The 17730-nt window shown below is 44.1% G+C and overlaps 1 protein-coding gene across 1 annotated transcript in view; it reads left to right on the plus strand.

Annotated features, from left to right (window-relative positions):
- Rab31 (RAB31, member RAS oncogene family) overlaps positions 1 to 17730 on the plus strand; it is a 131851-nt gene that overhangs the window by 54013 nt on the left and 60108 nt on the right. Inside the window, exon 3 of the mRNA XM_052750218.1 lies at positions 1655 to 1736. Coding sequence (XP_052606178.1) covers positions 1655 to 1736 — 82 coding nt within the window. The remainder of the gene's footprint in view (positions 1 to 1654; positions 1737 to 17730) is intronic.

Raw genomic sequence — 17730 nt, forward strand, 5'->3', positions numbered from 1 at the left:
GTGTGCAGGCAGACATGGTGCTGGAGAAAGACCTGAGAATTCTATATCTTGGTCCAAAGGCAACAGAAAGTGAACTGCATGCTAAACTTTAGCACAGGAGACCTCAAAGTCCACTTCCATAGTGACACACCTCCTCTAACAAGGCCACACCTTCTCCAACAAGGCTACACCTCCCAATAGTGCCACTCCCTATGAACTTATGGGGGCCAATTATATTCAAACTACCACAGCATCTTTGGCAGAATCCACACAGATGGATGTGGATGTTTCTTAGCCAGCTCAGGAGCTTCTCATAAGGTTGACAGGGTGCTGGCAATGCTTACTTAATGAATGGGAAACTTTAGTGCACAGAAGAAAGGACATTAAATATTCTGTGTATTTGATTTTTACACCTTTCATGAACACAAAGAAAACGCTTGTTCAGAGAAAAGAGGTAAAAAAGAGTAGCAAGTGTTTTATGATTTATTGATACCTTAAAGTGCTTCCTTTTTAATAGAAGCATGAAAGTGTTTTGTTGTTTATCCCTGTGCTGGATAGTTTTATGTCAACGTGACACAGGCTAAAGCCATTTGAGAGAAGGGAATCTCAATTGAGAAAATGCCTCCACAAGACTGGGCTGTAGACAAGAGCATAGGGCATTCTTTTAAAATTAGTAATTGATGTGTGTGTGTGGGGGGGTGCGCAGCCCATGGTGGGTGGGGCCATCCCTGGGCTGGTGGTCCTGGGTTCTGTAAGAAAGCAGATTGAGCAAGCCATGGGAACAAGTCAGTAAGCAGCGCCCCTCTCCATGGCCTCTGCATCAGCTCCTGCCTCCAGGTTCCTGCTCCGTTTGAGTTTTTGTCGTGATTTCCTTTAATGATGAACAGTGATGTGGAAGTGTAAGTCAAATAAACCCTTTCCTACCCAACTGGCTTTTTGGTCATGGTGTTTCCTTGCAGCAGTAGAAACCTTAACTAAGACAATCCCTAAATCTATGCAGACTGGTTGAGGTTTGTATATATTTTTCTGTACTTGCTACTGGTATTGAATTCATGTCAGCACAGGGAATATGTTAAGACAGCTTTCTGTTTATGCTGTTGATGTCCAAGTCTTAAAGAAAGTCATAAAATAAGACATTTTTTCTTCTCACTTGTTATAAGAATATGACTTTAATATCTAAGATTAGATATTTAACAGTTCTCTCATATCTAGAGAATATTATTCTAGGACAGTTGACTCTGTTTCTGAATGCATTTTCATTTAAAGGTTTTATGTTTATTTTATGGGTATCTGTGTTTTGTCTGCATGTGTGTATACACACCACGTGCATGTGGTATCTGAGGAGGCCAGAAGAAAGTACTGGAATTCCTAGAACTGGAGTTAGAGAGGGCTGTGAGCTGCCATGTAAGTTCTGGGAACCAAACTCGGGTCCTCTGCAAGAGCAGCCAATGCTCGTAACCACTAAGCCACCCCTCCAGCCCACACATTCTTTTTTGTTTTGTAACTCCAGCCGGATTACGTAAAATGTAGACTATTTTATTTAGAGCAGCACAGCCCTCATTTCTGCTTCCAAGGGGGCAAGAATTCTTGGGGTCTTCTTGAGGCTTAACATTTAACTTGAGTTCATGAGTTTCTGTGGAGCTTTGATAATGCAGGGGGTTGACTTTCTTTTCAGGGCATCTTTTATGACCAAAACTGTGCCTTGTGGAAATGAACTTCACAAATTCCTCATCTGGGACACTGCTGGCCAGGAGCGGGTAAGTACATGCTGCTTCTGGCTTTCTAGGGACAAAGTGGAGCTAGCCTCTGTATTTTGATTAGTTGTGGTCTTCTGTACTGATCTCCATCTGTTATAAAGAGAAGTTTCCTTGATGAGGGGTGAGGACTACACTTATCTGTGGGTGTAAGCACAAATGTTAAGATTGTCGTTAGGAACTATGCTGGTTTATAACCGTGGCAGTTGTAAGTTGACCTGGGCCAGTAGGTTATTCTTCAGTGACAGGGTCCTAAGTGGGAGGTGGCCAGGAGATGAGAAGATAAAGAAGAATGTAGGAAAGTTTGGCATCAGGAGGTCTTACATAAGCTGTGTCTTATGCCAAGCAAGCTTATTAAGGAGTACAGCATCTTATATACTATTTTCAGGGGTAAGAAATGGGACAAAGTCAGCAGAAGCCACCATACAATGGAATGAAGTCAACAGGAAGCTTATCAGGTGATGTCGCACAAGGGCAGGCAGGGTATCTCAAAAGCATTGCAGTCCGAGCACACAGAGGCCTTGGGACTGATACCCACAGCCCCACACTGTGGGAAGAGTTGGGTTCTCAGGATCTGAAGCCGAAGCCCTCTCAAGGCCTTGGTCTCAGGCCATTACCGTCTCTGCCAAGCGTATTCCTGGTTTTTGAGGAGGAGCTGTGTTCTTTCTCGAACATCAGGGTCTCAGGGAAAGCCTTGGATCAACCCAGCCCTCAACAGTAGGTTCTCCTCCAAGATCCATTACTTCTCTAGCCCTGGATAGGTGACTGGGTTTCCAGGACAAGACTTGATTTCCCTTTCCTTGAGTGGGTCTTATGTCCAATTACACAGCTGTTGGTTATTGACAAAGGATGTACACTGGGGGAGACCAGCTCCCTCTTTTTCCCCCAGGGTACTCTTAAGGAGGGAGAAGTGAGAAGTATGTAGATAGAAATATAGAGGAGAGAGACAGAAACACAGGATAGGAGCCGGGCGGTGGTGGCACACACCTTTGATCCTCTGCGGGAAGCAGAGGCAGGCAGATCTCTGTGAGTTCAAGGCCAGCCTGGTCTACAGAGTGAGATCCAGGACAGGCACCAAAACTACACAGAGAAACCCTGTGTCGGGAAAAAAAAAAAAAAAAGAGAGAGAGAAACACAGGATAGCTCAGGAGGGCCTGAGGCAAAACCCACCAGCCTCTCCTGTGTCTACTAAAGGGCTTTTAAAGGAATGCCAAGGGGTGGAGCAAAAGACCTCCCCCAGCACAGCCAAGTGCAGACCATCCCAGGCACCTGGTGACCATGCATGTGGTCAAGCCATCCCCTAATGCAGCCCAGCTGGGTAAAGAAAGGTCCGCTCTCACTAGGAAGCTTTTGTGGGCTCCCACAGTGCACTACTACTGTACCCACAGAGTTAGCATGCCATGCTGGCTGTTGTTGTGGTTTCTAGGTATTTTAGTTAGGTGGGCCTGTTGGTTGCCTCCCTTCCTTGGAAGCTTACATGGCACCTTTTGGTATCATGAAAGCTAGTCCTCTGGGAGGAGGCTTTCAGATCAGTTTCGACTCGGGGGCCTCTGGGTCCTGTTTCTGAAGTGCATGATGTCCTCAGCGACGGGACTTTGTTTTCACCTCTGGGGGCGCAACCAAAGGCAAGAGCGATAGCCTGTAATATGTTGGGAGTCTCATAAACAACTGACCACCAACTCCAAAGAGGGCTTCTCATGCCTGGTTTTGGTAGATGGTCCTTGTCAGCTCAGATGGAAAAATTTCATTTAGACTATTCTGTATATTTATACATCAATTTAAATGTTTTATAGGTATTTTTAGGTAAGTAGTTAAAAATATGATTCCGTTAAAACTTTTTCAGACATGTTTACTGTTATTTTATGCCCTCCTTCCTCACCCCTCTCTAGTTAGACCCCCCCATCGTTCACTGTACCCTGCTGTTCCCCTCTCCATTGCTCCCCCACTCCAATCCCCACTCTGGCAACCGACTGTTTTCATTGTGTCCCGGAGGTTTTGTTGTATGGTGTTTTCATTTTAATTTCATCCCAGAAAATTTTTTTTTTATTTCTTTCTTGATGTCTTCCTTGACCCAGTCATACATTGCTTGTAGACAACAGATTTTGTTTCTTGATCCATTCTGTCTGTGTGGTGTTCTGAATGAGAATGGCCCCTATTAGCCCATATATTTGAATGTTGGGTTCCCAGTTGGTGGAACTGTGTAGGAAGGATTAGGAGGTGTGGCCTCGTTGGAGGAGGTGTGTCACTGGGGGTGGGCTTTGAGGTTTCAAATGCCCATGCTGGGCCTAGTCTTGCTGTCTTTCGGTTTTCTGCCTGCAGATCGGAATGTAAGCCCTCAGCTTTTTCTTTCGTGCCCTGCTTACCTTCCTGCGTCTGTGCTTCCTGTCATGATGATCATGGACTAACCCTCTGAAAATATCAGCAAATGCTTTCATTATGAGTTGCCTTGGTCATCAAGTCTTTTCACACAATAGAAAAGTAACTAAGACAACCTATTTCTTTTGATTGGAGAGTGGAGGCCATTAATATTTAAAGTTTCTATTGAAATGTGTGTGTTAATTGCAGTGATTGTGTTGTTGATTTTGGGTGGTATTGTTTGTGTTCTCAGTGGTAGTGATTATGGCTTTGTATTTCTTTCCACAGTCTCTTGGATTTGCTCATTTCTTTCTTCAACCTGAAATACTGCTTCCTATATATGTTTTAGGTTTAGTTTGTTGGATATACCTTTTTTTTTCTATGCTATTTATATCATAGCAAGTTTTTCTTTCTCCTTAAACTGTGGTGGATAGTTTTTCTGAGTGTGTTAGCCTAGGTTGGCTGGACTGGAATACACTGCTCCAGGCTCTTCTGCCTCTCAGAATTTCCACTGAGAAACCAGCTAGTATTCTGATAGATTTCCCCTTATATGCGGCTTGTGTTTTTTCTCTTGCGGTTTTCCAGACACTTCCTTTATTCTGTCTACTTATACCATGGGAATTTTCTGTCTTGTCTTGTCTAGTTGGTGTTGTATATCTGTATGAATATATCTTTCCTTTTTGGTTGGGGACGTTGTCTTCTATGATCTTGTTGATGGCCTGGTCTATGCCATTGACTTGGGATTCTTCCTCCTCATTGATGCCTATGATTTGGAGGGTTGGTTTGTACATGATGCCCTATAGCTCCTGTATGCCCCTTTCCTGTGTTTTTAATTTTTCTCATATTCCTTGCTAATTTGGTTCAGATATTCTACTTCTCTTCTGCTTGTAGGGCTTTCCTTTGGGTTTTCTAGTTGAGTGATTAGGTTTTTCAATTCCATCTTCGTTCCAGCTTGAGTCCTCTTCAGTGTTTCTGTCTCCTTATTGACTTCTGTTCTCAAGTCCTGGGTTGTCTTCATTTCCATCAGCCTTGCTTGAGTTTCCCTGGGCATCACTCAGGCATTATTCTAAGTTCTAATTTCACTGAGCTGTCTCTGTGTCATCTTTAAACTCCTTGAATTCTTTGATGGAGTTTAGGATTGTTCCTTCTAATTCTGTGTTCTGGGTCTCATCTAAGTAATTCTCGTTGGCGAATATCTCTACAGGACTGGTAGGTTGTCGGGGAGATCCTGGCTCCATCTTTCATGTTGTTTGTAGCTTTTTGATGAGATCTGGGCATGTGGACTTCTTTTGTGGGTTCTGTGTCTGATGTGGACAGAGCAGGTTGGGACAGAGGATGTGTGAGCTGGTTGGTTGGGCTTGGAGGTTGGAAATGGCTTAGGTGGAATTAAACCCGGTGGTTAGAGGGGACTGGGCTGGTGTGGAGGATGTGCCTCTTGGTCCAAACCTGGAGTGTCAGGGTAGATCTGTCTGGGTGGAGAGGTTGGATGTGGTATGGGAGGTGCCTGGTCTAGAGATTGGTTGTAGTGCAAGCAGGTGTGGCCAGACTAAGCTAGGACACTGGATCTGGGACCTGGGCTGGATCTGGAGGGTTCCGAGGGGTCAGGCAGACTCATTTCACTAGACCCTGGAGAAGGTGTACAGGATATGGCTGGGTGGAAAGTTTGAATGTTCAGCCTGCTTTCTCATACAGCCTAGAACTGGGCCTCCCACATCAATCATTAATCAAGAAAATGCCCCCCCCCAGCCCAACTTGGTGGGGGCATTTCCCCACTTGAGGTTCTATTGGTGAAATTATTAAGACCACTCCACGTAGTTAAAAGGGAGATTTATTTAATGGTGTAACTTACAAATGAAGGGATAGGTAGGTTGTGGGTTCTGGGAAAGACGCAGCGCAGTCCGGTGGTGTTTTCTGGAGAACTCTCCTCAGTCTACCTCTAGCATCCAGAGCCGTGCATCTGTGCATCCTGATCTTGGGTCTCCAGGCGCCTCCTTTGGCCCCACCTTGTAGGCGTGATAGTTACCAAAGCCTCAATGGGGGTTGGAACTTCCAGACCAAAGCTGGAATGGCTACCCACTACAAGGTTCCCTTTTCCCAAATGACTCTAACATATTGACCAGAAACTATTTTATGTTGATCAGCTTCTGTTTTAATTCTGTCTGTCTTCTGTTTTAATACCTTGTCTGCCTCTAAAAGCCTTCTGTTTCTTGTCTTTCTCTCAGTGGAAAAATAATCCTTAATTTTCATTATCTGATTCTTACACAGTGCTCAGGTAATATTCATCTTATAGAAGTCCTCCCTTTAAAACTGAAGTTCCAAGCCGGGCAGTGTTGGCATACACCCCAGACCTTGAGAGGCAGAGGAAGGAAGATCTCTGGGAATTTAAGGCTAGCCTGGTCTACAGAGTGAATTCCAGGACAACCAGGACTGTTACACAGAGAAACCTTGTCTGGAAAAACAAAAACAATCTAAAGTTTCAGTAATTTTAGGTTAAAGCATTTTAAAGAATATTTTAAGAATTGGATAATTTCCTGGCCTACAAATGCTAATCTCATTAAAATGTCTCTTCTTCAGCTGCTAAGTTGAGAGCAAAGACTTTTTTTTTTCTTCTGGTTTGTCAAAAGAGGGTTTTGTGGTGGCATTCCTGCTGAGCTGCACCTGGCCTGGCTCTGGAGCGTAGCCCCTAGCTCCAGTCCTTCCTCTGTTTAACCACACTTTTTGTGTCTCTTACCTTTTGTCTTTCTTATCATCCTATGTGAATCTTGTCTGAGAGTCAAGGATCCGAGAGTCCCCTAAGGATCAAAGGCCTAGGCAAAACTTGGTTCAGGAAACCTGGAAAACCATGGTACCTGAGAAATCAAGTAATTTGCACTTGGCATTTGGTCTCCGGGAGCTCCTTTTGGGTTGCTTTGAAGGTACTGAAATTAACTGGCTAAACTGTAAATAGAGAGTAAATAAAAATGCCCTAGGCAAAGGGAAAGTGCTTCAGTCCTTCGAGGCTGAACTGCCCTGTGGTCATAAAAGGCTATATTTATTCTTGAGATGCCTCTGACTCTTCATTCGATGGACCCTCGTGAATCCACACACCTGTGATGTGACACACAGTTACAGAGTTTCACTGTGTAGCCCTGGCTATCCTAGAACTCTCTCTGTAGACCAGGTTGGCCTTGAACTCAGAGATCTACCTGCCTCTGCCTTCCAAGTGCTGGGATTAAAGGAGTATGCCACCACCACCTGGTGAGGGCACAGACTTTTATAAAGTGCAGGCCTGGGGACCTTCTCTAAGCTGCCAGTCAGCTGTGCCTGCTGATCCCCAAATCCAGGTAACATACTCACAGAGAAATGTGTGCCTAGAGGGTGGCTCATGGCTACTCACCTGGGTTTCTTTGCAGCTGATTGGCTGTTTTTTACTCGCTTGTTTGTTTGGCCTCTGGGTTGTCATAGAAATTCGAATGAGTTTTGCTGTTGCCTTGGCCATGAAACAGGTGCTTTTATGAAGGATGCTCGGTCAGTTTCACAGGAAACCGGCTTGGCATGAGCAAGCAACAGTACTGCTCCCACTGACGTTCCTTGTGATTTGCTGTGTTCAGACGTTGCCCCGAATGCCCTGGATGTGGTATCCTCTGTCCCCTGCATTGTGATGTACCTGGGCCTACCCTCATTGACAAGCTAGGTCATACATCACAGAGAGGTCGAGGATGCTGCTACTCACAGCCACGTGGCGAATGAGGCATAAAGCTGAAATCTGATTGAGCAATCTGGGTCCAGGCTTTCCTTTTTATTTATTTTTAATAGAAACCGTACAGTTGAAAACAAAATCACCCGTCCAGTTATTTCTGCTGTTGGCACAGCCTTTCTGTCACTCTTCAGTCGCCTTTCTGTGCGTTGATAGCTTTCTTGGGGAGGTCATGGCTCTGAGGTCAGCTCTTTCCTTTGGATTGTACTGTGCCACCTAGGAGAGACTTCTGAGCGGTCTCCACAGAGCTGCTGTTTACTGACCCGCTCTAGTGAGCTGATTGCTTTCAGTGAACTCGGTACTCCATCCCACTGACTGTGGAAACTCTGCCCAGTGTCTATGTCAAAGGGAAATAGCACCAGGAAAATTTGTTGATATTTCTAATAATCTTAGTTTCTTTCTTTTTTTTTTTTTCTTTTGGTTCTTCTAGACCAGTCTGGCCTCGAACTCACAGAGATCATCCACCTGCTTCTGCCTCCCGAGTGCTGGGATTAAAGGCGTGCGCCACCACCGCCTGGCCATAACCTTAATTTCTAATAGTCTTAGTCTGTTTTCCTAACATTTGGCTGCTATGGGTTGTGGGCACTGCTGATTATAGTAACGTGTGTGTGTGTGTGTGTGTGTGTGTGTGTGTGTGTGTGTGTGTGCATGCATATGTATATTATTATGGTTCTGAATATGGAATGGAGCCACCTCCAGCCCTATATTCATAATTCTTAGGAGCACTGTGTGGCAGTGATATCCATTTTTGTGCTGCTGGGAAGGAGGTTTCCAGTTTGGGTAACGATTTCAGGTGGATGTTTTCAGAACAGGGGAGGGGGTGTGGGTGCCAGCTGCAGGGCCTTACAGCCGTCGGTCTTGCTTCCCCTCGGTGGCCCGACCTGGTTATTCTCGAGCTGGCCTGGTGTGCTGTCCTTCGATGGAGGCTCCAGTCCGTCCAGCTTCTCAATTGTTTCTGCAGCTTGTTGCCAGCTTTAATTGCAGTTGTAATGACATTGCCTTATGGAGGAGCTAAAAATAAATTCTTGGCCACTGCCTGTGCCTATTGCTATTTGTTCTGTTTCATTAATCATTGGAGTCCGGTGGATTTTATTACACACACACACACACACACACACACACACACACACACACACACTCGTCTTTGTAGAAATCTGTCACCACCTCCTCTCAGAATTTTAAACCAGCAATGTCTTTGGGGCAACATTGTAGCAATATAATGACACGGGTTTCAGTGTTGGCAGAGGGTGAGCACTCTGTTAGTGAGTCACTGTTTGTTCACCTGGGAGGGGAGTGTGCCAGCTTCTGCCTGGCATGCACAGTATGCTAGCGAATGCCCTACTTGCCGTCCAACACCAGTTCTCTTATATTTGTGGCACAAATTCAGGTAGTCTGCAAGTTCTTTTCTCCGTGAGCACAGACATCCATTCCTTCCTGGTTGAAAGGTATGTTGGGCCTTCATAGGCAACCTGCATCTTGCTTTCTTCATGCAACCTGAAATCTGCAAGAGCAGCAAGTGTTCTTAACCACTGAGCCACCCCTCTAGCCCCTTGTTTTATATATATATATTTATATTTATATATATATATAATATATATATATATATTATTAACAAAACATTGAAAATGAAAGAAACTGTAAGAAAAAACAATAGTAACACTATAAGGAAGCCAGAGGTGGTGTCACAGGTTTGTAATCCCAGTTTCTCAGGAGGTTGAGGCAAGAGGTTAAATTTCAGTCATGCCTAGTGGCCCACATCTTTAATCCCAGCACTCGGGAGCCAGAGGCAGGCTGATCTCTGTGAGTTTCAGGCCAGCCTGAGTTCTAGGCCAGCCAGGGCTACACAGAGAAACCCTGTCCTGAAAAACCAAACAAACAAACAGATAAAAAACTTCAAGCCTTGTGGAGTTAGGGTGAGTTCAAGGACTGCTGGGCAGTTTAAGAAGGCCCGTTTTCAAAAATAAAAGGGGAGCCTGGGGTGTGGCTTGTGTCTGCAGACCTAGCATTGGAGAGCAGCTGAGGCAGAAGGATCACCATGAGTTTGAAGCCAGACTGGACTACAGAGTGAGACTGTGTCTCAACAAAACAAAACAAAATAAAAAAGGCTGGGGAAACTGGGGCTGGAGAGACAGCTCAGCAGTTAAGAACACTTGCTGCGCTTACAGAGGACCTGGGTTCAGTTCCCAGCACCCACATTAGACAACGCACAACCATCTATAACTATAGCTCCAAGGGATCTTACTCCCTCACTGTGGAACGATCCTTTTCTACACTATGAATATGTATTACTCTGGTTGGTTAATAAAAAGCTGACAGGCCGCCGGGCGGTAGTGGCGCACGCCTTTAATCCCAGCACTCGGGAGGCAGAGCCAGGCGGATCTCTGTGAGTTCGAGGCCAGCCTAGGCTACCAAGTGAGTCCCAGGAAAGGCGCAAAGCTGCACAGAGAAACCCTGTCTCGAAAAAACCAAAAAAAAAAAAAAGCTGACAGGCCGGTAGCTGGGCAGGAAGTTAGGTGGGAAAGCCAAACTGAGAATGATGGGAAGAAGGAGGGTAGAGTCAGGGGAGTTGAGAGAGAAGCCAGCCAGCTGCCAACCAAGTAGGACATGTAAAAAATGAGGTAACAAGCCATGAGCCATGTGGCAAAGCATATATAGAAATATGGGTTAATTTAATTATAAGAATTAGCTAGTAACAAGCCTGAGCTATTGGCCAATCATTTATAATTCATATTCAGCCTCTGAGTCGGTTATTTAGGACTGAGTCAGGACAGGAAACATTTGTTTACACTCCCTCCTTTGGCCTTTTGGGAACCTGTGTTGTGGGGAGCCTACTAGAGAAGACCACTCAGATAGTTTATAGCCTATCAAAAGTCTTTATTCCAGCCAGCTGGGCTACACTCAGATATTTGGGATCCAAGTATAGCCCTGAGCATTTAACAAGCAGTAATTCTCAACTTGTGGGTCCTGACCCCTTTAAGACCGTTGGAAATATCAGATATTTACATTATGATTCATAACAGTAGCAAAATTATGGTTATGAAGTAGCAATGAAAGTAATGTTATGGTTGGGGGTCACCACAACATGAGGAACTGTATTAAAGGGTTGCAGCATTAGGAAAGTTGAGGACCACTGCTCTAGAGCAAGGAAGGGGTTTTTAAAGGCAAAAGCCACATCCTGGTATCTTGCTTAGCAGCTGCTGGGGGTAGGTAGGGCAGGTTTCACACAAGGAGCGGCTTAACAGAAGCCAAGATAAATTCGAGCTGGGGCATCTTCCCCAACCCACCCCCTGACAGGGTTTCTCTGTGTAACAGCCCTGGCTGTCCTGGAACTCGCTGTGTAGACCAGGCTGGTCTCGAACTCAGAGATCCACCTGCCTCTGCCTCCCGAGTGCTGAGATGCGCCACCACCACCTGGCAGCTAGGGCATCTTGATCGTGGTTTCCTAGAATAGATTTGGACAATTTTCCACAGGGTTTATCATCAAGGAGATCAAATCCTAGTCAAACCTAAAATGGCCACAGCAAGAATACAAGATGGAGGAATCTCTGCCCTGTCTTCCTGTCATACCTGCACTCACACGCACATACCCATACACGGACATGAACCCAGACGCATAAAATGCAACTTAAAAATCTTTAAAAATAAGCCCAAACTTTATACTTAAAGAAACGTTGCAGAAGTAACCCAGCAATTCACTAGGTTGGGGTGGCCACGGCTAGCTAGGAAAGCACATGTTCTTAGGCGATTCAGAGGCGTAGTGGAGCTACCAAAGGCCAAGCTAGGAGAAGGTCACTTCAGGCCGCACTGCACTCACCAACGTATGTGATGACCAGAGGAAATCTTGTGTGTGGTGAGGGAGTGGGTATTTGATAATCTTCAGTAAGAGGAGCTGTGAGTCCAGCATGGAGTCCAGCAAAGGCAGCCATGAGGAGTCACGGCGGGTGGTTTAATCTTCTACGGGCCTCTGTTGGGTTCTCTGTTGGGGTCTCAACCAGTTTGTTGGAGGGGCAACTTCACATGCTTTATTCAGACATCGGAAGAAGTGATGGTGGACATTTTCTGCAGGCTGCTAACATTCACACAGGGAACAGAAGGGAAAGCTTTGACATTTCTCTCTGAGCCTCACCCTGGGGAGAAAATTTTGGCATTCCTCCAATGGTCTAAGGCTGTGGGGTCCTTGACACGGCCATGTCAGCCCCACACATTTACTCGGGACCTCACTCAGGCTTTTCCTGCTTCCTACAGGGACTAGTGTAGAGAAAGAGCCGGTGAAGGGAGCCATGGCTGTGGAAGTCTCCTTGCTCTTCCTGTCTCACAGCCCCCTCTTTACTCATTCTCGACTCACTCAAAGCTGTGGCCTTGTCCTTCTTGTCTCAGGCTCCAGTTGCCTCAGGAGCCGCGGAACCCAGCTTTCGTACGTTCTGGGTATTTGCTTCTTCATACCTGGAGTATTACTCATCTCCTTTCTTTTTCCAAAACTCAGCTTCATCTAGCTCTGGTTCCCGTACATTTCATGTTTACAGTGTGGAGGTCGGTGGGGTCTGCAGTATTCAGAATTGTACAACTGTTACTGCAGTCAATTCTTTTCTTTTTCTTTTTTTTTTTTTTTTAGAACATTTTCATCTTTATGGAAAGAAACTAGGGACACATTTGTCTTAGTGTTTGTATTGCTGCAGCAAAACACCATGACCAAAAAGCAAGTTAGAGAGGAAAGGGTTTATTTGGCTTACACTTCAGCATTGCTGTTCATTATTGAAGGAAAGTCAGGACAGGAACTCAAACAGGGCAGGATTCTGGAGGCAGGAGCTGATGCAGAGGCCATGGAGGGGAGCTGCTTACTGGCTTGCTCCTCATGGTTTCCTTAGTCAACCTTCTTTTCTTTTTCTTTTTTCTTTCTTTCTTTCTTTTTTTTTTTTTTTTTTTTTTTTTCGAGACAGGGTTTCTCTGTGTAGTTTTGGTGCCTGTCCTGGATCTCACTCTGTAGACCAGGCTGGCCTCGAACTTACAGAGATCCGCCTGGCTCTGCCTCCCGAGTGCTGGGATTAAAGGTATATGCCACCGCCACCCGACCTTAGCCTGCCTTCTTATAGAACCCAGGACCGCCAGCACTCAGTAGGCAAAGGCAGGCAGATCCCTGTGATTCAGGCCAATCTAGTCGGCACAGCAAGTTCCAGGCTAGCCCAGGCTATATAGGGAGCCAAACACTAGCATCCATCGCTTTTTGCTTCTAACTGTGGTGTGGCGAGCTGTCTCAGTTCCTGTCACTATTCTTTCTTCCACCATAATGGAGTCTGCCCACAAACTGTGTGTGAATTGTCAGATGTCGTATAACAGTGAGTAATGTAGTGCAGAACCCATGTTTAAGCATAAAATCTACGTGTGCTTCATATCTATCTTTTATATACAGCCTGAAAGTAAAGCTGCGTAGTATTTTATTGTTACTGGCACCTTGTGGCATTTCGTCTTCAACTATTGGAACATTTTGAATTTTCAGAGACTATACTGTGGACTGTTTATTTGTTCATTGGCTGATAGGCATTTGGGATATTTTCACTTTGGGCTATTATGGGTAATGGTGCTGTGAACATTTATGTTTCTGTGTGGGTGTGTGCTACTTGAGCATCGTGGGTAAAATATCTAAGAGTCGACTCAGTGGGTTATGTGGTAGCTATGGTTACCATTCAAGAGAGCCACCAAGCTGTTTCTGCCGAAGTGGCTATGCCATTTTAGCTTCCCACCAGCAATGAACAAGGTCGTAGGTCGTAGCTGTTCCACATTGTCACCGACCAGTGTCACCAAAATGCACATTTACGTTTTCTTCCAAGATTCTTATAATTTTGGTACTTACTCATGCTTCTGCGCTCCATTTGGAGTTGACTTTTGTGCATCTTGTGTGGAAGGGATCCAACTTTACTTGATACGTCTGGCTAGTCAGTTGTCCCAGTGGGACTTACTGGAAATGCTACTCTGCCCAGTTGACTGCCTGGCACCTTCACTGAAAAGCCACTGAGCGTCAATGTGAGGCTTTCATTCTGGCCTTGGGTTTACTTCCCTTGACCTAGACGCTCACCCTACGCCAGTACCACGCCACTCTCAGGACCATCTTTGTTCTAGGATTTGAAAAGAAGTGTGAGCTCTCTGATTTTCTTCTTTTCTGAGCTTGTTTAGACTCACTTGAGCCCCGCGCATTTCCACTGAAAATCAGCCTTCACAGAATCAGCTTTCACAGAGAATCCAGCCAGGTTTTTTAAACTTAATTTTTAAAATTGCATTTTATTCATCTCGTGTTCTTGTATGTGTGTACCTCAGGCAGGCAGCTTTACCCTTTACTGAACTATCTTTTTGTTTGTTTGTTTGTTTTGTTTTGTTTTGTTTGAGACAGGGTTTCTCTTTGTAGTTTTGGTGCCTGTCCTGGATCTAGCTCTGTAGACCTGGCTCTACCTACTGAACTATCTTGCTGGTCCATTAATTTTTCTCTTTTAGTGTCTAAAATAATGGATTTCATATATGTCTATCTTTGTGATTTGCTTATGTTCATCCAACCATTACCTCCTTTGACCTGCCCTCCGTTTGCGTCCTGCTGGCATCCTCTCCCAAACTTGCCCCCCTCTGCGTTCATTTCACACATATATAAAATTGTATATAGATTCTGCTTATGGAAGAAAACATTGACTATTTGTCTGTCTCCCCCATTATCCTCTCTTGATCCCCCTCTCCATTTCTCTCCTCTTTAGGGGATTTTTCCCCTCCTTCATGCCGTCCCTTCTACTTTCATCTGTATCTATCTATCATCTATCTATCATCTACCTATCATCTATCATCTAATATCTATCATCTATCAATTATCTATCTATCTAGTTATCATCTGTCTATTATCTATAATCTGTCTCTACCTACCTACCTACCTACACACACAAACACACATGCAACATACACACATACACACATATAAATTAATTTAAAAATTTTTACATATGGGAGAAACCTGGTATTTGTCTGAGTCTGGATTATTTCACTTATTTCCTTGAAAATGATGTCATTTCATTCTTCTTTATGGCTGAGTGAGACTCGATTGTGTGTGTGTGTGTGTGTGTGTGTGTGTGTGTGTATCACAGTGTGTGTGTATCACAGTTTTGAATACATTCATTTGTTGGTAGACATCTCGGCTGGTTCGATGTCTTGGCTGTTGTGAATAGTGTTCCAGAAACCAGGTATGTGTCAGTATTCCTGGATATGCCAACTTATGTTTCTTCGGGTGTGTACCCAGGAGTGCCGTGTGACTAAATCACATGGCAGCTGTAGTCTCTGTTTTTTGAAGATCACCCATACTGACCTCAGTAGTGGCTGCAGAACCTTTCTTTCCCACCAGTAGTGCATAAGGATCCCCACATCTTCACCAGCCTTTGTTCTGGATTGTCTTCCTGATTGCAGGGAGATGGGATCCCCGTGTAGTTTTTGACTTGTAGTTCTCAGATGGCTAAATATTTATTTCTTGACCGTTTATTTCTTTTGAGAAATGTCTGTTCAATTTATTGGCCCATTTAAATTTTATTATTTATTATTATTATCGTATGTGTGCATGATGTATATGTGAATGTGTGCGTGCCACACTTCGTATGTAGAGGTCAGAAAATAACTCTGTGGTTGGTTCTCCTTCTGTGTGTATTGGTTCCAGGGATCGAACTCAGGCACGACAAGCCCTGTTACAGGCTGGGTCATCTCATTATCCCAGTTTGTCCATCTTATCATTTATATGATTTTTTTTATCATATCTGGCAATTATTTCTTTTGCTATGTCAAAGACTTTGTCAGTTTATCTGAGCCTCACTGTGTAGGCCACACTGACCTTGGATTTACGCAGTTCTCCTGCCTAATATTCCCGAGTGCTGAGATTATGGTGTGCCACCATGCCCAGCAGCCATTTGTCAGTTATTTCCTGGGACACTGGAATCTTTTGACAAAAGTCCTTCTTTATGTCTATCTGTTGAAATGTTTTCCCCTGGCAGGTTTAATGTATTCGATATTTAATTTTTTTATTTTTATTGAGATACGGTCTCACTATGTAGCTCTGGCTGTACTGGAACTTACTATATACATGGGGACACCCTGGAACTCAGAGATCCACCTGCCTCTGTCTCCTGAGTGTTGGGATTAAAGGTGTGCACCACCGATCCTGGCCTCAAAGTATTTGATTTTTCAGTCAGGTCTTTGATCCATTTTGAGTTGATTATTTTGAGAGGCAGAGACCTACGTTAAGTCTTGTCCAGAGACAGATGCAATCTGAAACTGTATACCCCAACATTTACTGCATATACATTTACAATCCTTGTATTTTCTTGATGGATTGTTCCTTTTTTTTTTTTTTTTTTTTTTTGGTTTTTTGAGACACGGTTTCTCTGTGTAGCTTTGCGCCTTTCCTGGGACTCGCTTGGTAGCCCAGGCTGGCCTCGAACTCACAGAGATCCTCCTGGCTCTGCCTCCCGAGTACTGGGATTAAAGGCGTGCACCACCACCGCCCGGCACGGATTGTTCCTTTTTAATATATAGTGACCTTATTTATCTTTTCTTAATAATTTTGGCTTGGAATTTATTTGGTTAGACATAAACATATCTACTCTTGCTTGTTATCTGCCCCCACCTGCTTGGTATATTGACTTCTATCCTTTTATTTTTACCCTGAATGTGTCTTTGATAGTGAAATATGTTTCTTGTAGACAGCAAACAGTTGTGTTAAAAAAATTCCAGTTAGTTAGCCTGTATCTTTTACTTGGTGAGTTCTTACATTTAGGATTGTTATAGAGGAGGTATATTAGTCAGGGTTCTCTAGAGGAATATAACTGATAGAATTATATATATATTGAGTATATATGTATATCAAATATACATATGAATATATATATATATATATAATGAACATATAATTGTGACAGCTGTTCTTGGTTGTCGACTTGACTATATCTGGAATAAACTATAATCCAGAAGTAGAGGGCACACTTGTGTTCTAGATCTTGAGGCAGGAAGACAACATGCCAGATCTTGAAGCTGGATGACATACACCTTTAATCCAGTTCTTGAGGTGGGAGGGCTCACCTTTACCTTTAATCTGGGCCACACCTTCTACTGGATAAGGTGTATAAGGACAATGGGAGAAGGAAGAGTTCATTCTTCGCTGCTTGCCCTTACCTTGTCAGACATCCATTCCTTCACTGGCATTGGAACCCACTTCTTTGGGATTCCAGCACATAGAGAAGACCAGCTGAGATACCCAGCCTTGTGGGACTGAGCAACTACTGGATTCTTGAACTTTCTATTCACAGCTAGCCAATGTTGGACTCAGCCTGTAAGTCATTCCAATAAATCCCATATATATTCTTATATATATGTGTGTGTATATATATATATATATACACATATATATATTCACACACACACACATAGATTCATTCTATAAGTTCTGTGACTCTAGAGAATACAATACACACACACACACACACACACACACACACACACACACACACACACACACGGGATTTATTAGAATGGTTTACAGGTTGTTCTCCAGCTAATCCAACAATGGCTATCTACCAATGGAAGGTCCCAGAATCCGGTAGTTAAATCTGGATGTCTCACCGGCCTTCAGTATTTGCCAGAATCCTAAAGAAGTAGACTCTAATGCCATAAAAGAATGAGCTTGCCAGTGAGAACAAGGGCAAGATGGCAGAGAGAGAGCTTCCTTCCATGTCCTTATGTAGGCTGCCACCAGGAGGTGTGGCCCAGCTAAAAGTGGATCTTCCCACCTCAAAAGATCTGGATTAAAGGTGGGTCTTCCCACTTCAAATGATTTAATTAAGAAACAAAATCCCTCACAGGTGTACCCAGCTACTTGGGCTTTTATTAATTCCTGAT

This window comes from Peromyscus californicus, unplaced genomic scaffold, assembly GCF_007827085.1.
Source record: "Peromyscus californicus insignis strain IS unplaced genomic scaffold, ASM782708v3 Scaffold_21__1_contigs__length_65335640, whole genome shotgun sequence".
NCBI lineage: Eukaryota > Metazoa > Chordata > Mammalia > Rodentia > Cricetidae > Peromyscus > Peromyscus californicus.